Source organism: Mya arenaria, chromosome 12 (assembly GCF_026914265.1).
Source record: "Mya arenaria isolate MELC-2E11 chromosome 12, ASM2691426v1".
NCBI lineage: Eukaryota > Metazoa > Mollusca > Bivalvia > Myida > Myidae > Mya > Mya arenaria.
The window spans coordinates 2,913,290-2,938,985 of NC_069133.1; the positions used below are offsets into that span (position 1 = coordinate 2,913,290).

Below are 25,696 nucleotides of genomic sequence, written 5' to 3' on the forward strand. Positions count from 1 at the left end.
ACGGAAACAGTCAAAAACAGTTATACAAGAATTCTGGTGATTGACAAAAAAGAGCGTCTTGTTGATATAAAATTCACGTCTTTACAAGTCAACTGCAAATAAACACTTAACATGTTCAATACATCATGTACATGTGTGTTCAATGGAAATCACTCAAAGTTATTCTTCAGCTATCAATTCAATGACAGTATTCAAGTACATAGACACTTTATTGGAACATGCGAATTCCACTTCGACAAAATAAATACTATAACAATTGACATGCTGCAAACAACGCCATTTACATGTATAAAAATGTCAAAATTTCATCAGATCAGTCATATGCAAATGAAATGATGCTCAAATCAATTGTCGCAGCTGATCCTGTGCCAAACTCATCGTCGTCGGATTGAAACAATTTGGGGAAAACCTTCGAGGTGATCTTGGTATCAGTAAATGATATGAAGCAAAGCTTACACACACACATCCAAACTATGGAAAACAACTTTTTATAAATCCGAGATGAGATCGTAAGTATGAAAAGGTAAATGTGAACACCAGCAAAACACACAACGACCTAACGCTGCAGGAGCTGATTGTTCCGGTTTTAAATACCAACAAATCTTGATACACATTAGGGTAACGAAGACCAATATGAACTACACATCACCAATAAATCTAATTTTATAAACAACATCTGTTGTGATAAAAGCTAGTTTTAGCTTTTCGCATAAATATGGAAATAAACTATAAACTATAAAATACAAATACTATAAACATTGTGTTAATCATACCCATTAAAACTAAAAAGGTTGAAAATAGAGTCAATCAATTTGAAATCAGTTTATTAACAAATAACGCTTGAAATACACTTCTCAATATGATACAAGCTACTCGTGATAAGAATTCGCCAGTTAAAAAAAAAAGAATAAATTCTATAAATCATTGTGGTTGAGTAAAAAAAGTACATGTTTACAGTTAACTATTTGTAGGAAACATCTTTAAAGGCATCTTTGGTTAAAGTTTAACAATATCTCTTTTCTTTATAATACCAAGTTGATATCGTAAATACATGTATTCAATGCAAATTAGAAAGCCCTTATTTAAATTTCAAATCCTGCTGTCTGTAAAAAATTGTAATTACCATTTCTATGATTTTGAATCCTCAAATTGAATCAAAAGCAAGCAATTTCCTGAGGATCCATTTCAATTTATGTATCACGTAACAAACAAAATGAAATGGAACTGACCGACGAGACTGAAGAAAACTCAAGATAAATGAGCATGTCACGTTTTCGATTGATAGAACGCGGAATGCAAAAGCCTTAAAACGAAATGATACTTTCAGTTTGTGTTGGAAATCCGTCGTGTTCTAAAACCTGATCTCGTCTTCGGTGATAACTTAGATTATATCTATAAATCATACAACTCCTCATCTGATTCAACGTCTAGACAAATCATATTATTACGAGGACTACTTCTCAATACTGATTAAACTATCTGAATAAAGATCATTTCATGCTAGCACATATTGTGGCAATTCATAATACAATCCAATCAGTGTCCGACGTAATTTTCCGGACAGAACGAAAAAAGCTACTCATACAGAAAATATGACGGACATATTCCATGGTCTTTTGACTAATCGAAAACGCGCCGTAAATATTGTTTCATTTAGTTAAGAAAATATTCTCAGAAAAACGTGCATAACTCATCAAGGCTTATCGAATGTACGCAGAGTGAAGCGTTTATGCTTGTATCCAATCTTTGAAAACTAATCAATATTGTGCTTTATACCAAGTAAGTTTTTTCTCCTCCATACAATTCCAGTCAAGACATTTCGACAGCACTATGGTCAAAAACATATATCACCAGCTACATGAAAATAGTTCGTGAAATACGAGGCATGATAAAACAAATTGTTGCATTGTCCACAACACCTTGTGTGACTGTTTTGTCATTATAATATATTCTTACTCCTACTGCCTTACTGTCAAAATTTAATGAAGTAATGCAATAGGGAGCTCATTAGCCTAACTGTAAACTGATTCTGTTTATCGCTATATTTGTACTATTTACACATTCGGCGGCAAGGTCATGAGCATGAAGACTAAGTCAACGGCAACCGAGTGCAATCAGCTACCTGTACAACACATTTACCGATGCCTGATTAGGGCGGGATGTCCGTGTGAACATTACATTAACAGACCCTAAAGAAAATGATCATCTTTTTATTTGTCTCGACGATGTCAAGCGTAAGCTGGCAATGCCCCTGAGAGCAATGTTCAGACACTAAGCATGTAATTTTATAGAATAATACTCACCGAGAGTGAATCTCCTACACTGTGATGTTCATTGACAAGCAGACATGTAAGAAAGCTGAATTTCAGTTATATAAAACTTTCTTTACACGTTAAATTGCAATATTGTATTAAACCTCAATCAAATAACGATGCTTAAAAGTCATTTTTTTCCAAATGAAAGAAAAATCAGATTTTTAAAACAATAATGCCACGTAATTTTGACCATTATCAGATGCCATGCGTTGTGGCAGTGCTTAATATACGGCAAAGGAAAGTAACTATCGTGCGGTGGATGATGTTCGAGTAAAACAGATGTGTACACATTCAGCAAAACCTTTAAATGAAAAGATAACTTTGTGCTATGTTCATGTTTTATATTCGAGAATTGATTGCAAAAGTACACCAAATCCTTTGGTAAGTTAACAATATTTTTATTGCATAAGCAATCGGTCGAAGCGATAAGAATTGTCATTTAAAAATAATACAGTGTTGAACACAAGCCTGCATGTATATGACCCCCAGCAATTTAAAAAGGAACTACTTCAATCTTGCAATAGCAAGTCAATATGCCATTCCAAAAACACGATTGAAACTACAGAATTATTTACAAGTAGCCAAAACTTAATCGATAATACTGTTCACTGGCACAGTGGCTACGAGAGCTTATATTATATTGCATATTGCAATTGTCAATTCGAAAACGTGTTTTAGAATATACATCCACAAACATGTTCGGCCTGTTTGCATATTGGCGTCGGAGGTATACACCAACTTCCCCAGCCTGTATGGTTATTGGCATCGTACGTATACTACAAAGTCCCGGCCTGTATGCTTATTGGCATCGGCAGTATACTCAAACGTCCCCGGCCAGTATGTGTATTGACATTGGAAGTATACATCAACGTCCCCGGCCTCAATGCAGCATATTGACATCGGAAGTATACTCCAACGTCCCGGCCTGTATACTTTTTGGAATCGGAAGTATACTCAAACGTACCTGGCCAGTATGTTTATTGGCAACGGAAGTATACACAAACGTCCCAGGTCTGTATTCTTATTGATGTCTGTAGTTTACGCCAACGTCCCCGGCCTTTATGCGTATTGGCTTCGGAAGTATACACCAACGTCCCCGGCCTTTATGCATATTGACATCGGAAGTATACACCAATGTACCTGGCCTTTACGCATATTGGAAGTATACACCAACCTCTCGGTCTGGATGCATATTGCTACTTTTCATACTTGAGATGTACACGTTTTTCCATGGGATTATAAGTATATCAGTGTTTAAGAAATTCGGACAAATACCACGCTACATTGTGTAAGAGTGTGCTTTTATGTAACATATTCCAATATAATTCATCCACGGATAAAGACACACTTGGCTACAGTGCTCCTATAATTCATTACTAAACCAGTACTGTTCCCTGCGGCGGCCTTAAACTGCCGCAAATAAGGCGATCCCGAATAGACATCGTGACACTTGTAAAATATACGGTAGATATTTTCCTTGAACTGTTCAGACAAGCGTTCAATAATGATTTCATACGGGTCATTGTCCTTCATTAGGGGATTTGTGCTAGAGTAATAGAAATTCAGGTTAGTTTATCTCTTTTTTTTCATCTGCGTTAGTAATTGTATGTTTCTTTGTCAGTTTTGTGTTGAAATTATTACAACAGTATACGCTATTCACTAGCTAAGCGTGGGACTCCTGCAATATTTGATTAACGACGTGCTTTATAATGGAATGCCCATATTATATGTTTAAATCTGGTCTTTGTCTGCGTGAGTAATTTTATTTTTCTTGGTGATGTTTGTGTATAAAGTGAGTAAAATTGTTTATTTCTTTATCAGCTAAGCGGTAGACTTCTGCGTTATTTGAAATTAATAATGGTGTGCTTTATTTGTATTTCAAACTGTCGTAAACATATATTCGTTAACTTTCAAGACTAAAGAATCTTACTGAACATGAGTAGTTTTTTAACATAAAACTTGTAATATTTGATCTGTACAAGAAATTGTTATTCGAATAAATTAAATAGCAATACCAAATACAAGCTTATAGGAATGTTGTTAGCTGTGTGTGCGCGACTGAGAACAGTTCAAATGTATTTCAATTGCCTATCAGTGTTTCGAAATACGATTCTAGTTTAACATGCCTATAATTCGCTTTCATTTATTTCGTGAATTGAAAACATATATTAGTGCCTTAACAGATTTTGATTTTGTAGCTACAAGTGAAACATGACTGTATTTTACTAGCCTATCTGATAGGAATCTTACAATTACCTGCAATAAAAAGGCAATGGTAAATCAGGCCAAGTATTAAACCATTCATTTCAACGATAAGAGACACAATAAGAGTTTGTCAACTGAGACAGGATATCCGGTAGTTTGAACATTTTTACAACATAAACAGGAAATGTTCAATGTCGACAAGAAATGTTGTTTTTTTAAAAAGCAAATTATTTCTACAGAAAAATATTTGTCTCTTCGACAGCAATTCCATCTTAAAATAACATATCTAATTCTGTTATTCTGTAAACATGAACAATTTAAATCTATTGTAATAACGTTGAACATTTTAATCACACAAAAAGGCTGGTTGTAAAAACACTACGAAGTACAAAACTGCTTTGTTTGTTCTGTCAACAAGTATGAAGTTGACCGAGTGCTTCCTGGCAATTTCAGGTCATATCGGAAAATAAAGTTCTTGCTGGAATGCGATTTGCATTGAAAGCATTATGTGCACACATGCAATGCAAGGGGATACAGGGGATACTAGATTCCTCGGGTACGAATCAATTATTGACGGATAGTGTCCACTGGTTGTTTATTTTTCAAGACGGTCGTGATGGACAGTCTTGAACTATTCAATTGTCAGCCGCCAACATTGACATCTTCAAAATACTGCGTTAATAAACAAAAGTCGCTAATGTAAGTATCATTTGCAATGTTACATGCATTGTAATAATTAAGAAATTCTGTAAAGTAGCAATTCAAAACACAAAATACTCTCGTAATACAAAGCTATTGACGGAATTATATGCCTATAAAATCCGACGATATCATGTCAAAAAATGATATCTCTTGTGGACTTGTGTATATAATCAAAAAAGCAAATCACCTGAGTATGCTTCACACTAAAACAGGGAGAGCCTTTTTTGGATAGTAACAATGAATAATATTTAGCGCAGGATGAAAACATTGTACTCAGAAATTCACGCCTATAAATAACTAGGAATAAAATTTCCATAAATACTCAAAATATCGTATTGTCTGTGGTATATTTTACCTCAGATCTCATCATTTTAATTACTATACCAAAAAAAGATGGGACAAATGGATATTAAACAAGATAAGGTATTTTGTTTCTTAGATTTTTGATCGAAAATGTAGTACTTGACCAGGGTAACAACTGAAATTAAATTGATTCGATTATACACTTTGGATACTTCATATTAAGTCCAAGTTATCACTGGAATGGCTGTTGCAATGCAACTTCAAACTGGCCTATTTTACAGGCTGAAAGAACCAGTGGAATATATAATACCTAGTGATCCCTTGTCACTCCTACTACTACAAAAATGATAAAAAGGCACCCCGCGACGAAACTAATTGACACTTAATTGGTAACATACGCGAGGTAAAAACAATGGACTCATTTATATCTCACAGGATGTAAACTGCAATAAGCATGATTATGCATGCCATCAAAAGATACGCGTTTGTAATTATAACATACTGGAAATAATATTTAAGGGATCCGTCTTTGTTTTAGACAGTTATTGCCAAAAACATGATCGGATTTATCCATAATAATATAATTAAGTAATCCGTCTTTAAATTATTGTGACGATATAATTGTATGTTGTTCATTGAACTTTGTTCCTTTAAACAAGGTTAATCCTTATGTTTTGTCTACTCGACCTGACATACAGCCAATACATTTTGTTTGCAACATATTTTGGCTGACACTGGAATAATGGTACAGACTTTGTTTTTGTTTCTTTTACAGGGATGTTAAGAATTTTTCTTTCTATATTTAAACCGTACCATAAGCTTAATTGCATAACAGAAATCGGTCCGTGCACCAGCGCCAGCATACAATGCACCGGGAATGATTGGGGTTTTGATTACCATGCGATCATGTATTTTCGGTGTGTACATATGGAAACTCCGGAAACGGATTGGATATTAACTGAGAAATGTAACTAGACTTGACAATACAGTTACCCAGCTATACACACTTCAACATGCAATTCCACACGTAACATCATTCTTACCATCATATGGTAAGTTGTTTAAAATAGGCCAATCATTTAACAAGCAAAAAAAGTTTTAATCGGGTGTCTCAATTATTTCGGACCAATCTATGAGAGAGGGACCGATTTCGGTGACTGCCTTGTAAAGGTCAGTAAAAGTTCATTATGGTATTTTCCCGGTAAACAGCCGAAACAACCACATTTAAATTTATATACACAATGAGAAGTATAATAGGATGACTATTAATCTTGAAAACATTCTTCTCATAATTTGTTACTCGCTATCAATTTTATATTAACAATATTTCGGAAAACACAATAATCTAGTACCACCAGCGACATCTGAAATAGCTTTCGATAAAACACTTATACTTACTAAATAAAAGTTGCAAATAGATATCTTACGAGACGTACTTTAAATAAATGATATAAATATGAATCAGCTGAGACTCGTGTTAAGTTATTTAAATATAAAAGCATACGTGAAACCTTGAACCGAATGGCACTCTTTCAAACCAATTACAGATTTTCCAGCATAAACCATTAACTTCTTTAGCGTTTCAATTGGTACATTACAGGACTTTGATGATCTACTCACCGAATCTCAGAATATATCAAGTGCAGTTGTTCGGTGCTCTAGGCAAAGTGCGAATTCCTCGTCGGTTTCAATAGAACAGTAAATTTTCCGATAGGCTGAAAATTGAAAATTATATATTTGAAATTTTGAATCGTAAACAGCAGTAAATATTCAATCCATTTAACTAATGGCATCTTATTATGTGGGCTCTCCAGTGCACAGAGATACATGTAGAATATTTATGCGAAAATCTACAGAAACAAGCTCAGTAGCAAAAAGTTTAAACATAAACCCGGTTTAATGGCACTGGGTTAACGCCAAAGACATATAACATAAAATCACAAACAAGAAACATGGAAGAACAGCACAAAACTCTACAAGCAGCATAGTGCATACAACTATATATATAAAAAATAGGTATGTTTATCAGGGATTGAAAGGTACCGCCTTGGAACGGTCAGTAAAATGTAGATTTACAGGAGGTTTAAACCAGTTTAAGTGCACAAACCTCACCCTTATCCCAACAATCCTAAATAAAGATAAAACGCAAAAGGTAAGTCTTATCAAAGCATGCATTAACTTGAGGAAACTTAACAATAAAACAAATAATAATAAACTTATAGGTAAACCCCAAGTACTTCTATGATTAGAGATCCCAACTCTATATGCAGACGCAGGAATACAATTCAAAGCACCTAATGCAAAAACTTTTCAAAGATACGATGCAGTATCATAATGGTATTATCCTATTGTCTTTCATTATATGAACGCGCCTAAGCGACGCGTCCTTCGAAAATGTAGATACCGTCAACACCTCGTGATCATCATTTGAAATAAATTAGAATATGTAAAGAAAGCGAGCCAATCCCTCGATAATAATTTAACGAAATAACGTCCTGTAGCCAATTTATATTTTCCACAGGTTATCCGAGGCGAATCTATATTTAAAACATATGGTTAGTACTTATTCTTTGAGAATTATTGACCGATCAATAAAAATTCGGAGAACACCGAACACTTTTGACGAAGTTTACCAAGATTATTAACTACCATCATGTATTGAAAGAAATAAGTGAAACTATTTATTTAACTCTTTATTGAGTTAAAACGTTCAAGTTAAAGAGTTAATATTTGTACAGTTATATTGCGTATGGAATAATTCCAGAATAAGTTTCTTAATGAACAAAAAATCATAACATAACATTTGTTATGTCGGACTTTTTTCTTTCCTGCGGATGAAGCATTCATATAACACACGACGTAATAATTCGCACCAGGACTAGAGCATGTGTATTGAAGAAACATTGCCCTAGATTTCGACAGTAATTGAATTATGCCATAAACAGCATCTAAAATTTGTGATAACTTTGTATCAAATCGATAAATCTCGTCATTTAAAAAGCCTCATCTTTATCGTTTTAAAATGAGCACATTAATAGTTTCGATACAAAACGCTCATTTGAGGGATATTCTATTTATTCACTAAGACATTGACACATTATATAATTTACTCACTTAACAGCATGTCGTCATCAAAAAGAAAAACGTTTTTTTTTTTATTAAAAAAAAACATTTTTTTTTATTTTATTCCAGCAATATCCTGCATCACATCATTCTTATTTAAAATGTAGACACTCTGTTTATCAGCTGTCCCACAGTTTTTGAATGAACATATGTGACATACATCATTTTTGTTTCTATTGTATTAGTATTCGGTAATCTTCTTTTTATATTAAAGCTATGTCATCAGCTTTATTGCATGAAATTAATCCTTCTGTAAACATATGGCAGCATAAATAAACCGCGAACGAATGTTTTTGTTTTGCGAGAAGTCAAGTGGTATAACCAGGAGTTCTTTATCATTAATAAATCAATAGCATTTATAGCTTATTCATGGAGTCTGATGAAAATGGGTAACAAGTCAAAGCGGTTACGATAAATAAAAATGCAGTAGTGACAGAGTAATGAGATGTCCAGTGGCACCGCTAATACCACAGCCACATTCAAGCTGCGAGCTTCGTACCTGTAGTGTTTCAGTCAATCATTGTTTAAAAAAAATATGCATGTAGTTTGTACGGACATTCTAAACTCTTGCCAGCATCGTACGGATTTTCGGAACTCGTAGAGGGCTTGGTGACTCGGTGAAAATGTTTTACCGAGTTTTCGCGAAACTCGTAGAAATTTTCGAATGCGGAAGCAGCTTGCAATGTCTCATGTACATTGCGTACGGACATCGTATGATTTTATAAATCGTATGGGCATCGTAGAGATATGTGAAAGAGTCATTATTCTAAGCCTACAGTGACGCAGCAGAAGAAACTCAGGGGATGTATGACTAGAAAGGTGGCAATCTCAGGTGGCAATCTCAGGTGGCAATCTCCGGTGGCAATTTTTGATTTGCGCTCGTATAACAAGACCGTTATCTGTGTAGTTTGAATGTCGGAAGGTGGATTGAAACATATTAAATTTTAGCGTGTAAGCTCTAAATACACGGGTCAAAAAGAAGGTCACTTGTATCAATCATTAATTGAGTTTGCTTGTTAATAATTTGTGGCTGTATTGAAGCTTGGAAGTTGAAAACACAATGGAATAAGAAAGTTATGATTGTTTTCCGTTTAAACCCTTAAATAGTAATTATATGTATTCATTTAAATATATTCGTAAAATTAAACTTTTGAATGCAGCTTTGGTTAAAATTGAACAACATAGTAGTTCTCTATAATACCATTTTGTTATTTAAAATATTTATTTTCAATTCTACTGTCTGCATAAAATGTATTTAGCTGTTCTATACTTTTGAATCCTCAAATTGAAAAAAAGGCAAGCACTTGTCTGACGATCCATTTCATTTATTGTAGCCCGTAACGAACAAACTGGATTGGAACTGCCTGACGAGACTGAAGAAAAATTAAAATGTATGAGCACGCCACATTTATGATTGATAGAGCGCAAAGTGCAAGTGCCTTAACGACAGGTTAATTTCTGATGTGTTGCAAATGCGTCTGATTTGTCTACAACATGACCTCGTCTTCCGTGCTAACGTTGTATTGTGAATGCGCTCTGGGTTAAATGATTGACAAGCACGCGTCTCGCTAACAGTAATTTTACGAAATTAGTTTATATCTATAAATCATAGATCTTCTCACCCGATTAAGCGTCTAGACAAATCATATTATTAGGAGGACTACTTCTCAATGAAGATTAAACTAACTGAATAAAGCTAATTTCATGCTAGCACATATTGTGGCATTTTATAATACAATCCAATCAGTACCCAATGTAGTTTTCCGGACAGAACGAAAAAAAAATCACTCAAACAGAAAATATGACGGAAAAATTCCAAGGTGTTGAGACTAATCATAAATAATGTTTGGTTTGTTTTTGAAATTATACTCAGAAATCGAACATAGCTCAGGGCGGATAATCGAATGTTTGCATACTTAAGCGTCCGAGCTTGTATCAAAGCTATAAATGCCAACATTGTGATTGATGCCATTTTAGCCTTTTCTCCTCTACACATTTACCGTCCGACGGCACCATGTTCCAAATATTATGCCACCAACCTCACTAATATAGTACGCGCAATACGAAGCGAACTCCATAATAAAGCAAATATTTGTATTGTTTGCAACAACAATGTGTGTAATAGTATGGTCATTGCAATAGATTTTCTTATTCGAAATGCCAGACTTCCTAAATAAAAACAATGAAGTAATACAATAGGAAGCCGAGAAGCCAAACTGTATACTTTAATTTTGTTTAAGGCACAAATGAACGTTTATTACATTTGCCTTACCTAGCATGTCCTGAATGACACGATTGGCGGTAATTTCATAATCAAGAGGACTCGAGCAAGGGGCACCGAGTGCAATCAGCTGCCTGTACAACAAAATAACCGATGCCTGATGCCTTCGGGCGGGAAGTCCGTGAGAACATTAAATAAGCATATCCTTAAGACAAAGGTCATGTTGTTTTTTTGTCTCATCTCTGTCAAGCATAAGTTTGCAGTACCCTTGGGAACCATGATCAGACACTAAGCCTGCAGTTCTACAGAATAATATGCACTGAACGTCAATCTCCTACGCAGTGATATTTCCTGACGAGCAGACACGTAAGGTAAAAATGAATTTCAGCTATATAAAACTTTCTGAAAAATATAAGTTTTGCTCGTAAACTTACAATATTCAGCAAATAACGGTGTTTTTCTTTTTTAATGAAAGAACAGGTGAGTGTTTTGAATGACGCTTCGGGAGTTCGATTATAATTGCATGGCGTGTGTTTTGACAGTACTTGCTATACCGCAAAGGGAAGTTACAAGGAGGATGACGGACAGTAACTTAATTCGAGTATAAGATACGTATTAATATTCCACAAAACCTTTGTAATGAATAACTATTCATGACACTGTTTTATTTTAAAGCATTAACCGCAAAACCACATCAAGTCCTTTAGTATTTTATCAAAATATTTTCTGCATTAGCACTCAATCTATGCTATAGGTATTGTCATTAAAATAAACTGCAGAGAAGGAGACAAACTTGCAAATATATTACTACCAGAATTTACAGAGGAATCTAGACAATTTTGCATTTAAAAACATGTCTTTTTGTTTATTATTTCAAAAACACAATGGAAACCATAGAAAAAACAGTGGCCGAACCTTAAACGACGCTCCAATTGACTGGTTCAAGACTTTCCTACAGTTTCACAACAAAACGGTTTGTGTAATTTGCCTAAATTTCTTACGCAATGATTGAAATGCATATTATGACCTGTATATTTGCAACGAGGGCCTGTTATATATTGTATCTTCTAAATAACCATGACAAATTAAAGGGTTTCATAGCATATTTATCAATCATTTTTCCTGCATGTTTGCATATAGGCATCTGAGGTATACAAAATTATACTTATGTCGTTATGGCATTGAAAAATGATAACTAACATATAGTGCGTATATCCCGTGATCTATCTCAATTTACGGATTTAAAGTGCCAATTGACTCAGGTTCCAGGAACGTAATATGTCTGCTGTGGTAATCATCCTAATAAAAGCATATAAACGTAAAGGGACTAGACAGCAGATGGCTCCAAAATCGACAAATACATTATTTCCACACAAAATGATTAGAATTGTCAATACGAGCCATTATGAGTCCGATAATACATCATTCTACATGATTAAAATACTATTTTGTCGCTGTCTCAGCTGAGTTTATCCGTTTTAAAACAACGCATTATGTTTTTTTCGCCATATCATAGTGTGTACATTTAGCATTTGAAAGTCATGTGACTAGAACATGTGCAAATACCGACGCTGGGTTTAACGTGGTAGATTCCAATTAATTTTGATTTGATAAAGAGTATTATCCGGTGTGTAGTCCTTTAATCGCATGCAGGTATTATCAAGTACATTTGTTGAAAGGGAATGTTAAATTCACAAAAATATGAATATAAGAGTTTTCGAAAATGACTATACAAATAACAATTTGATTGTCAAAACAAGCAACTGCAGTGACACTCCAACAATACAAGCATGCATACCATAACGTTGCCCAATAACATCAAGATTCACTTGGCTCACGAATTGTAATGCAATAAATAGTGAACCCGTTTCCTAATGTATATTTAGTCATCATATGTATAATTTATGACCAGTATATTCAGAAAACGCAATATACTCATAATACAATGTACAGATATGACATTTTTATGTGACTTTCGATTACTGTGATTTTTTTTGTCTCTCAAAAAAATAAGAAGGTAAGCAATCGGAATTAAACTATAAGAATTAATAGTTCTTTAGTTCAAACTATGCGGTTTACATATAACGAAACTTTATATCTGGTTCTTTGCTCTTTTTTACATACAATTAGAAATTTAGTTTAAACAGTATTATAATAAAATTTAACATACAAAAACATTTCCAAAAAGTAAGGATAGGAAACTTCGTTACAAAATACTTTCCTTCATAATTGGCAATTGAAAATAATGTTTCGATGCTTATCAAAGTGATGAGTTCGCTTCCATTTTTCAATTGTATATTTTGTAAAGTATATCTTGTAATTATCTTTAAGTAATTACTCAGATTTCTCGAAATTTCTTAATGTTAACTGGCTTTAGTAGCTTATTTTAATAAGCCAACATATATACTTAAATTGAATTTTGATAAATGAAAAATGATTTTATGTAATTATCATAATGACTCCTATCTTAAGTATAAAAACTCTTAATGAAGTAGATATTTCACAAATTATTGAAAAGCAAATATAGTGAGCTAAGCTTGTTATAAGGGATTTAAGAAATTTAGAGAAATTGTGGCCAGATGTATTGAAACATTTTAGGGTCTGGTGCCAAATGATTAAACCCTTGCCATTAACATTAGTTTGTTTTACACTAAGAAAACGAATGACTACATCATGCAGAACACTTGTTTGTGGTTGAATAAATGTTGTATTACATTCCTGCCAGTTGGGTTTTTCCTTTTTGCTATACCACAGTTATTAAACTCAAAAAAAAAAAAATGTTTCTTAAACGTCATAGAAAACAAGATGTTTGGAATTCATAAAAACACGTCATTATTTCTAGGGAAGGCTTTATAAGATCTTGTGTTTTATTGGGGACATATAATTCAATTTGATCCAGCTACAAATCGGAAATTGGACAAATTTGACAGGATATTATTTAACAAGGATGACAAATTGTTTTTTATGCACTGATCTGGTAGTCATAAATGTCTTAAATTGATGGCAAATGTAGGATTAGAGTCAATCATCCGACAGGGATGTGATAGTACAATTTGGATTTGTACTTCTGAAAATATGTTTCATAGAAACAATAAAATGCAAATTGATACTTTACGTCAATATGGTATACTTGGAGATTACAGTTTAATGTCGTTGTAAAAGTATACAGTATAATATATTCAAATACTCTGTAAAGTACTACTAACGACGGGCTTTTTTCACTAAAATAATTTAGTCGTAAAATAAAAATCACAAATATGCATAAAGTCACAAATGGCAATACATTGATTTTAAATTCATTTCCATAACCTAAATTAAGGAATGAATTGCGGGATTTATGTTATTATCGGGGTTAGAAAGCGGTTGGGGTGGTCAAAGTGCATGGCGTAGTTTGTGTAATATTTGCACTCATGTTTCGCTTAAAAACCTTCGAGAAAATTGGGTCTGGAAATGACTTCAGCTTATTTTGACGACCGGTCCAGAGTAAGAAAGACGAAAACTAATAAAACAAATACTAATCAAATGCAAAAGGGATAAAGAAGATGTTGAAGAGGAATAGGAATAGACAATAGCTTTTTTCAAATTTCAAAGATGACGAAATACAACATGTGATAATAGTACGATTATTGGAAATCACATTTTTCATTGATTATGATTTTTGACACCTTAAAACATAATATCAAACTATAACTTATAAGTTATTTTTTAATAACTAACTTTTCCGTAACCGCCACGGTGACAGCATTGCTGTTGCAAACATAAAATGTGGAATACTCAAAGAACATATGTTACATTAGGTTTAATTGTGGTCCAGCTGTCTTTAGTGTTTTTCTAAGACCTCTCCTTGTATACCAGTATAACATGTAATACCTTGTTGACACCATTGTTATTCGATATGGTTAACACCAAGCAAAGTTCTCAATAAGTTCACTGATTGTTACCATGGTGATAATGATAATGGTGATGTTTAATTGTGTTAAAACTGTACACTGGTAAAGTATGTTAAAGGCCTAGTTAAATCCTTCCATAAGTGACCATTCCTCCCCCCAAAAAAACAACAAAAACAAAAACAAAAAACGTGTATTGTACACAACCTCTGTGTATTTATCTTAATCTAATTGCCTAAGTTTCTTATCAGATCTCTAATCTAAATATCCTGCTGTGCAGTTTTGGAGGTTTTATTATAGAAAGGGACTCCAAATGGCCCTGAGCTAATAAACAAATAAACAGGAAATTGGCTCCCACTGTGACATCGGTGAAATTAGCAGGAGATGCACAGCAGGGGATTGCCACGCCAAACATTCCTTAAACTAGGCATTTAAGCAATATTTAAATATTTTTACAACATATGGTTGGTCCATGCATATTCTTATCAATAAAATGTCTTTAATTTTCTCTAACAACTTCTAATCCAACGTGGAAAGATGTAACAATAGCACCCAGATTAAGTTTGCAAATCCAGATTGTTTAAACATTAATTGTTCTTGTGTACAACCCGATTTTACTTTATTACGTATAGAAATTTAGAAGAATGATCGTTTTAGTATTTTTGGAAGTAGACTTTTTTATTGGTTCTCACTGGGAGTATCGCAATCCCATTAAATATTGCTTTTCCCATTGGGAAATCACCTCAACAAAATTTTGTTGAAGATTCATGTAACTTGTTTTATTCCATTATATTATATATATATTTCGGACACTTGATTATCCAAATTTAATCATTCGTATATTAGATAAAAGTGTATTAAATTCAATAATGTAATGGAACTAGCAGGGATAAACCAAGCAATAAAATAATTAATAAGCCACAAGGCTAAAATGCCTGACAAAGGCTAACATACACTGAACAAGACACACACAACGTACAAACAGCAAAAAACAAAAACAAAAAAGAAATGTCGAGTATAGTGAGAATTGATGAGCATGCGTGTGGCTTTGACTTGCATGTTTGTAATAAAAACACAAGTGTAGCTCTTATAGATTTTTCTTACCAATCCCATTGTGATATTTATATATTTTCGTTGCAAATTCTAGCGAATTATGGTTTGAGTGATAGGTAATTTCAAACTAAACATAAAAACAAGTGAAAACCAATTTCCGAGGTGTTGCAGACGATAATAGACTTTTGACATTGCGTGTGATGATGTGAGTAATAATGAGCTTTAAACAACTAGAAATAGGATATTATGTCATTTTAACAATGATTTATTAGTTCATTATATGCCTATCAATTTGGCAGTTTCGAAAACTCAGTATCAACCCACTCTCAGTTTCCACACCCGTATCAGCACAGCAGCAGGTGTTAAGTGATACCTTGAAAACAGTGCTGTTTATTCAAGTTTTTTACAATATAAGCTTATTTTTTCAATAAATCATTTTAATATTAATTTTATAATAATATTGTTTAATAATACGCAAAAGAAATTAGACGTTTGGCGTCGAATCTAAATGATTTTTAAAAAGAACATTATCATTATTTTCATTTAAAACCTCTTTGAAGTCAACTAAACAATAAATATTGTGCAATTTGATTGTATCACTTCTCGTTGGCCTTTGTTCTCGTGCGAAATGGAGTTTATGCAAGTAACTCAAAGAGATACCAATCTACAGATTAACCGACCTATATATTGCAATGACGCCTTAAATTGTGATGACACTATAAAGATAAAGATTCGTGCTAGCATACATTACAAGAACTCCTTACAAATAGTAATGATACTATCTAGATAAAGGTTATTTCGTGCTAGCATATAAATTACGACTGGACATGACGAAAAATATTACTAAAACAATAAATATGGCAAAGAAATTACAAAGGACTTGGATTAATTGAAAACGTTCATGTTCGTCTATTTTGTTGCAGATGCAAATCCCAAATTGACTGCTCAGGAAAACTATTTTAATTAATCAAAATATTCTGAACACATTCGGCTTTGCCATTATTTGTCATCTTTTCTTGCATGCCTTAACTCATAAATATCATATGAATAAATGGTCCGTTCTATATAATCTAAACATAACAATGTTTTTAGTCAGAGCTTTGATTTCTACAATACAAAAAGTCCAAGCTATTTAAGTTAAATGCACCATGTCAATCACGTCAACGCCGGCCAAGTTTTGAAGGCGAATGCCGGCAACTGATCATCAATTATATTGTGTTAAATGTACTCTCGTTTGCCGACCATTTGCCAGCCAATCGGCATCTTACGAGAATAAAGTTGGAGAAGTCAGCCTTAGTTCATCTATTGTTCACTAACTTACCGTCAAATACGTTTTAACGTGTACTGAACCATGTGGCAGGCCGTCGGTGCAACCAACAGTCAATGAGAATTCTTTTCGAGATCGTCGATCAATAGTCCTTAGCACAAGGGTAAAACATTGCATGAGTATCTAAACCCCAGTTTATACGAGGAAATTTACCCTGATTGGCAACATTTAAGTATTACAATAAGTGTGTTAGAATATCAGACGAAGTTACGTATGTTTCCGAATTATATACAGGAGTTTTACAAAATAAGTTGTATAAAATAATAAATGTATATTTTTTTAAAGATTTTACTTATAAAAGATTTACCATTACTTAACAGAACAAATGTTCGAATGAGATTCAAATGCGTTCATAAACAAAGATAAATTTGCCTTTTTGAGTGAAAAATGTTGGACATATAAACACATCTCATTATATATGATTGCATGTTTCAACAACGAGTGTAAGCAAAAAAAGAGAAATTATTTTGGTAGATTAACTTTATAGTAGACTGACACCTTCTCCCAAAATGAGCCTTCGGGAAATCTATGGTCTTGCAAGTATTCCCTAAGCCACCTAAATTTGTTTCAGTGCGGAAGAAAAACAAATGCCATGATATTTTTTCTTTTCAGCGCTGGTAACAAAATCGGCAACTGTAGACTTGATAAAATATCTTTGCCATAGTTTTAAGAAAAATGGGATCATCCTCACTGCTGGCAACGGGTTGTTGATCATCTTTAAAACGTACATTTAACGACCATTATTCCGCAACCGTCTGTTGATGTTGAATGTTATATCTCCGTTTGGTTGGCAACTAGTTGACGCGATTCACAATAATGGAGTGATTAGATGCTTGTCATTCAAATCGCCAAGTAAAAAGTGATACACATTTCAGAGCTTTATTTTTTTGTTTAGACTTTGTCAAAAAATGTTGTTTTATAATAGTAGCTACGTGTCCATAGATTCCCCAGTTCAAAATGTGCCAAAAACGCTACTTTTGTTTAATCTGTACACAAATCATAAGCGTTTTAGTTGAAAAGCCAAATAATTGAAACATAATAATTCATTGAACAAAATGTAAACAAGTGTCAATCTTTACTGAGCCACTTTAAAGCAGGCCTCGGGGTCCGATATAAAGATTGTCCGTGTACTTGAAGCATAAATTGATAGTATAATCAATTAGTCGATGTGTTAATATATTTAATGGCGTTTAAGAAACATAAAAAACAGGAAGCCTAGTAAACGAAAGACTACATTTGCATTGATATCATTTTAACCAACACTGTCTGTCGTAAGATGGTGGCGATGCGGTTGTGGAATACGTGTGACTAAACCTTTAAATCATTTTGATCAGTTTATGTATCGTTTTATTAACGAAAGGTGAGTTTCTTAACATGCGCGTAGAGATGGACTAGTCCCAAAAGTTACAGTTTAATTAGATTTGTAACATGGTTAGTTCAATTTAAAAGAAATACAAATAAATGTTTAAAAACAAATATTGACAAAACCCTGGAGACATTGTTGAGTCGCTGAGTCTGAATCATTTCAGACAAGTTACATGTAGATTTTACAGACAGAAGGAATGATTATTTTAATTTGTTTTATCAGATTTTCAAACATTCCGGGATTGTTAAACGAAATTAATGAAACACTCAAATATTGTTCCCACTGGAACACTGTTATGTGTAAACCAAGAGCGCCGCTGAGCGAACACAAATGCTTGGCTATTGCTTCAGTCGAAAAAGTGGCACACAACGGACAATATTTAAAGTCAGATGTATGTGTTTTATCATATAAGCGAAATATTTAATTACAAACACGTGCATTACGGTTTATTTGAATATCTTAGACTTTTTCAGATTATGGTCCAGGGTAATCATTTTGCACAACATCGACGCCGAGGACGACACAATTACAACAACTATATAAGTTAAGAAGGTTTATTCATTGAAATATAACACACAATATATATTTGAAATAGGCCAACATGACCCGTGATCAAATCAACATAGAATATGTAATGGTGTACGTATAGAACTACAAATAGTGAACATGTAAACTATATAACAAGTATGTTGTATCAAATAAATAAATAAATAAATAGCAACTGCATCTATTGAGTTCGACACATATTATGAATAATAAATAAATGAATTAAACTCTAAAATAGTACATTTGTATAATATTATTAACAGCAGTATTTATAGAATTTGATAACTTTCGAATTACGTCCCATTCACTATAGTCTAAATTTGAAATCGAAAGCGAAAGTTATTTAGACTATTACAGGACTCGATTAAATAGCTTATTTTGTCGGCATGGAACTTTTGCCTTACTGATATAAAATTATTTTTTCAAATATTTTTCTATAAATAAAATAGTTGTACAGTGTGTGTTTTGTTCTTTATAGAAAAATCTGGTTAACAATCAGTTATCTTCGACCTTCTTTTCGTAAGTATTTCTTTGGGTTGCATAGTGTGTTTACATTTACCGACCTACATTTACGACGTTGACACACGTGTGAAAGTAAAGATTATTCAAAACACAACAACTAATACAGAATAATAAGTGTCATGTATATAATAGATGCAAAAATACGGAAAGTGTTAAATTGAATTTCAGATATAGTTAAGTGACATGTGCAATTTTGTTTGAAACAGGATTAACGTTACTTTCGATTCGAGACAGTAGAAACAGTTCAGTACACGATGGATAATCAGATAAGTTTATTAACTATCATTTAATACAACATTTAATGATGAGATTCTTCAGAATTGAAGGATACGGTAGACATAGAATAGTTTCAGTTATTATTAATAATTAATTACCAGTCTTTATTAAAAGTTAATTGGGAGTAGGACTGGTCCCAGTTGTTATAACCAGTAAAAGAACAAAATATAATGTAAATATTTTTGTAAAATCCGATTTGAATGCAATTCTTTGTGTCTTGTTTTCTTTTCAGTTCCAGTCCCTGTGTCTGCTGTCTCATGTAATTATACATTTGAAGGTAATTCTTAGTTTATAGTTTTCTAATTGTTGCATCAGTTATCAACTGTAACAGTAGTAGTTTGCCGTCGTAATTCGAAGGCGTATTATGTATAAACAGCAAGATTTCTAAGTATGCATTCATTGTTAGACTGTAACATATCAGTACATTTGAACATGCTTGGTCTTAATCTATAGTATTTCTTTATATATCTTACACGTAATTCATCATATAACTTGCACTCAAACAGAAAATGATATTCATCTTCTAATGTGTTACAAATACTACAGAGCCTTTCATTTCGTGGAATGTTAGACCACCTTCCTGTTTCAATATTTAGTCTAAGTGATGACACTAACAATCGTGTGAGGGCAATTCTTTATTTCTTCACATTAACATTCTTCAGGTAATTGCTAAGCTCAAATTTTGTAAATATCTTGTAAAAGGAGTTGATACATCTAGGATTGTTTTCAACGTCTTGCAGTAAAACATTGTACATAACTCTCGTATATTTTCTATCTGCACATTGTAATATCTTAAGCCAGTATTTACTTATAGAAATAAGTCGATGCGAGTACATATAAGTTCTACCTAATTCTCCATATATAAAGTCATTTTGCGTCGTTATTTTAATACACATCAGGCTTTTACAAAACATAGTAAGAATTCGTTCAATAGCACTAGTCTGGGAAAACCCCCAAACTTCACAACTATAGAACAATATAGGTTTAACCAACTTGTCAAATAAATCAAGAACATGATCAACAGATATGTTCGTGAATTTAAACAAATATCTTTTAAGCTTGTAAACAGCTTTATGGGCTTGACCTGATAGGGTTTTTTGACATTCTACCCATGAGCCACCTGACGTCATGACTACTCCAAGATAACAATATTTCGATACAATATCAATTTTAGAGTTGCCATAATAAAAATGTAAGTTGTCAGGTATTCTACCACCCTTTCTGAAAATAACTATTTTTGTCTTATCCTTATTTACTGTGAGTTTCCATTCCATACAATATTCATGTAAAATATTTAAGTTATGCTGCATATCTTCACTTGTTTGTGCAAAAATTACAAAGTCATCTGCATACATTAACATAAATAGTTTCAACAATGAAACATCAATACCATTAGACCCCTTAGGAAATTACTCATCTTCTAAATCATTTAGGTATAAGGAGAATAAAAACGGGCTTAGACATTCCCCTTGTCGTACACCAAGCAAACTTTCAAATATTTCACCAGTATCATTTAGTAACTTTACTCTAGATGTCACCTTTTGATACATGCTTTGAATGACATCAAATAATTTACCTCTAATACCTAGCTTATACAGTTTATACCAAATAGTTTCTCTAACTAAATAATCGAACGCTTTAGAATAGTCAACAAATAGGCAATATAGCTGCTGCATTTTATTAATCACATGATTAATAAGGCTGTTCAACACAAAAATGTTATCTACTGTACCCATTTTGGCCCGAAAACCAGCTTGTGCTTCAATATAAATATAGTTACTTTCTGCCAATTTGTTTAGGCGTTCATTTATGCATTTTGTAAACAATTTACCGACAACATTTAACAAGGTTATATCTCTAAAATTTTTAACATCATCTAATGAACCTTTTTTATGTATTGGAATGTATCCTTCACTCCATTTATCTGGAAAATAACCCATTTGCATAATCTTATTAAAAATAATCAATAATATATGGCCTAATACATTTTTACCATGATACAGGAGCTCATTTATAATTTTATGTGGTCCTGAGCTGCGACCCATATTTAAATCTTTTATATTCCTTAAAACATCATCAATGCTAAACGGCAAATCGAATTCACTAAACATAACTTTCATTTCACTGTTCATAATGTTCTCATTAAAATTTAAGATATCTTCATCTGGTTGAAAAAATCTATCATCAGGGTTATTAATAGCTTTAAAATATGTGGTAAAGTTGCATAATGAAATGTTTCTAGGCTGCTTAGCTTTTGTATCGTCTTTTAACAACTTCCAATACTGTTTTGCATTTTTAAATCTTGCATTTAATAACTTTGCTATTCTTAATTTTTCTTTTTCATAGTTAAATGATCTAACACTTTTCTTATATAAACTCCGTGCCTCAACCATATCCTGCCTGTTGATATCTGATTTCTTTCTTCTAAAAATGTTTAATTTGTTGTAGAACAGCTTTCTTGTCTCTTTACAAATGTTTTCGTAAAGACGACTACTCCCCGGCTGTTTTAATGGGTCTTTTTGTGTGACATTATTTGTATTGGATTTGTCACCATATTTACCAAAAAAAGGCTTACTGACTGATTCAATACAAACAGAAAAGTCATTAAGACATAGATCGATATCTTCACCTGTATTGGCACTTTCAATTCTACAGGCAAGTTCATCTAGCTTGTTCCGCAAACCATTCTTACACAAAGCATCCAAATACTTGTCTTTATTCGCATCGCAACATTTATAGTGAAAATCGCCAGGAGATTTCGAGGACCTGTTATGTGTATTTGGGTTTTGCTTATTATCTGAAAAGACCTTTGCAGTTACAGAAAATCCCACTAAGCAGTGGTCAGACAATAAATTAGGTACATGTGTTCTAAACGACCTAATTTGGGACAATACATTTTGGCTTACAATACAATAGTCAATCAAACTCGAACCATTGCTGCCGATATAGGTGTATGCTCCAATATCATTGCACACTCTGCCATTAGCAACTCTGATTGCCTAAGGAATTCAAGAAGTAGCGACCCATTTGCATTTGTATTTTTATCCATCGATTTTCTTGGCAGTTCATTATCTGTATTGTAATCGTATGGTAAAATATCCAGAAATACCAATGCATCTGTGTCATGTGCAACATAGTCGGGCAATGTACCAATTCCAGCGGTTAAATCGCTGAGTATCATGAATGAACCCCGAGCTTCGTTATACATGTGCTGTATGTGTATCATATTTTCTAATATTGTATCATACACATTATTCTCATTTAGAACTTGTCTGCTAGAATTGCTAGGCACGATATAGCATAGGCAAATAAATAAGTCAGTGCCTAAATTAAAATGATCACCTTTAAGTCTAATCCAAATGTGTGAATCGTTGTGTTTTAAGATACACGTGTTATCGTGTGCTAGCTTTTCTGAAACATAAAAAATAATGCCACCAGAATTACGAGTTGTTCCTTTCAATTTCTCCGTTCTGTTTAAAGTAACATGAATAAAACCAGCTTTACTATAATCTAAGTGCTCCGCACCCCAGGTTTCGGTGAAACAAACAATATCATTGCGATTAAATATATGTTCAATTTCTTGTGAATCTAGTTTATTTTGCGCTTTTGTGATTAGACCCTGTACATTTAGTATTGCGAATCTAACTGTAGGTAAATTATTTACACTCGCATCGCTTTGTGGATGCTAATATTTGGAATTCCCATTCGCGTAATTTTGGCCTTCGCTCTGATTGGCTGTCGCCTTTGGTAACTGTGACGTGTTTTTCGGTGGGCGTGCACTCTTCGAGCGAGCTCTTTGTGTATTAGCTATTGAATTTGCACGTGACCGGGGTCGACCACGTTGCGTTTGTTTACCAACATTGTTCACCTGCGGTATCGGCATGACACTTTTCTGCGGTTGTGAAAGTGATTTGTTTTCTTGTAGCTTGGTATTGTCGCCCAGTGTGGCACTTTTCGTCGGCTGTGAGAGTGAGAGAATAGGTTTTGTTATAGTCGTGTTACCCTCGTTTTGGCTCCAGTCTCGATACAATGGTGGTGGAATCTGCATCGCAGAGGCAGCTTGCGGGGCTGGTGCTGCGGTTGACATGGACTGGGGCTGTTGACTTCCGACGTTATAGACCCGTGGCATAGTGGTATGCGATGCACGGTTTAACAGTCTGTGCCATCCAGGGAACTCATCACGGACGATTTCTCCGTTTACTAAAAGAGCCGCTGGGTAGCGAAGCTGTACTCTTGCAGAACGGTGTTCAGCCCTGTAAGCTTTAAACATAGGTCAGATGTTCTTTCTGGCTTGTCTGACTTCATCAGGATAGTCCCTGTCAACCTGTTCTCATGACAGTGTCTACTTCAGAACTATACCTGAAAGTAACCATGATAACCATGATTGGCTGCTTTGCTACATAATTGACGTTGCGCCGATTTATGGTCCCATAGCGTTCAGCGTTCTCAATGTAACAGTCACTTGGATCAAGGTTTAAATTGTCGTTTAGAAAATCGTTGACTTCATCGTATAAGTTTTTCATAACAGATTCCTCAATGCCATAGATAAGTAAATTTCTCTTCCGCTCCCTTGTCTCTAGATCTATTAACTTGTATGTTAAAGCCAGTATGTTTTCATCATGATCATCAAGTTTCTTGACATGGGTGCTAACCGTCTCCGAAAGTTCATTCATATTATTCTGTGATTTTTCTACCAGGTCAATTTGCGAGAACAGTACATTTAACTTTTCATCTGTGTTCATATGCTCAAAAGAGGACAAACCTACTGTGCCTGTCGAGTTTCTCTTTCGTTTCTTGGTGACCGTGTTCCATTGATTCTGCCCGAATGGGCCGGGTGATCCAGGCTGATTTCCCGCGTAAAACATATCGTCATTTTCCATCTCCTGTGAGTCGTTTAATATTTGGGTTAAAGTGCTGTTATCCATTGTGTTAAACACTTCAAATAAGCAATTTTCTAAATAACTTACATATATAATCCGATTTTTTTAGATTTATACACCACAAACTTTATCCAACTGACCATCAACGCTTTCAGGTCAGTATCTAGTCCAGCTAATCCTTTGTTCAATTTCGCGCTCAGCCTATTGTTTTCCTAAAAAAGCCCCCAAAACACTTTTCCACATATTTTTTAAATATCCATGTCAAAGCAATTGTTAATAATTGTATTTTCCATGTAGCTGACACATTTTATACAGTCAGAACTTTTATAAATCCTGTTTTAATGATATGTTTAGAGCGCGCAACAAATACACCACCTTATTGAAGGGACATTACTCTATATAATTTTCTACGTTTGAGTTTAGCGAATAGATAGAAACGTATTTGCCGTTTTTATAATGTGATAATCGCAAAGAGGTTAATAAGCACAAATGTTTCGTGCGATTAAGATTAAATTGGGACACCGGTGTGGTCATTTCGGTTAAAATCTATGTTAATTTTGTAAGAGACGTGCAGTTGTGGTGAAATATTTAAGTTTTGAACTTGTGTGTAATCGGCTTTCTATATAGAACATTTCCAAACTTCCAGCTTAACTTACATAAAAAACAATGTAAACTACATAGACAAGCCTAGTAGCCAGACATTTAACGACAATCCAAAAATCTGCACAGTATTCAATACCTTACACTTTATACTAAACGGAATACTAAGAAGACAGATAACATATACACTGTCTAATTATTAGATGCTATGTAACCGCCTTGAAACCGCTAAAATGTATTTATTGTAATGTCCGCCAAGCGCGTAGCTGCCTATACATGAGTACGCGGCTGATTCCACATGATTTTGACCAACAAAAAAACAAGTATTTTGCCCACTATTCCACTCTCTCATTTATTAACAGAGAAATGT

General features: G+C 33.7%; 1 protein-coding gene across 25 annotated transcripts in view; it reads right to left on the reverse strand.

Annotated features, from left to right (window-relative positions):
* The window catches only part of LOC128211285 (dopamine receptor 1-like), a 342,707-nt gene that overhangs the window by 149,238 nt on the left and 167,773 nt on the right, over window positions 1–25,696 (reverse strand). For 22 of the 25 annotated variants that reach the window (XM_052915906.1, XM_052915905.1, XM_052915917.1 and 19 more), the window contains one exon: window positions 7,146–7,240. The exons of the other annotated variants lie outside the window; for them this stretch is intronic. Coding sequence is in view for 1 of the 22 variants with exons in the window: in XM_052915931.1 (XP_052771891.1) it covers window positions 7,152–7,240 (89 nt within the window). In the remaining 21 variants the exon portion in view is untranslated. The remainder of the gene's footprint in view (window positions 1–7,145; window positions 7,241–25,696) is intronic. 25 annotated transcript variants of the gene reach the window in all.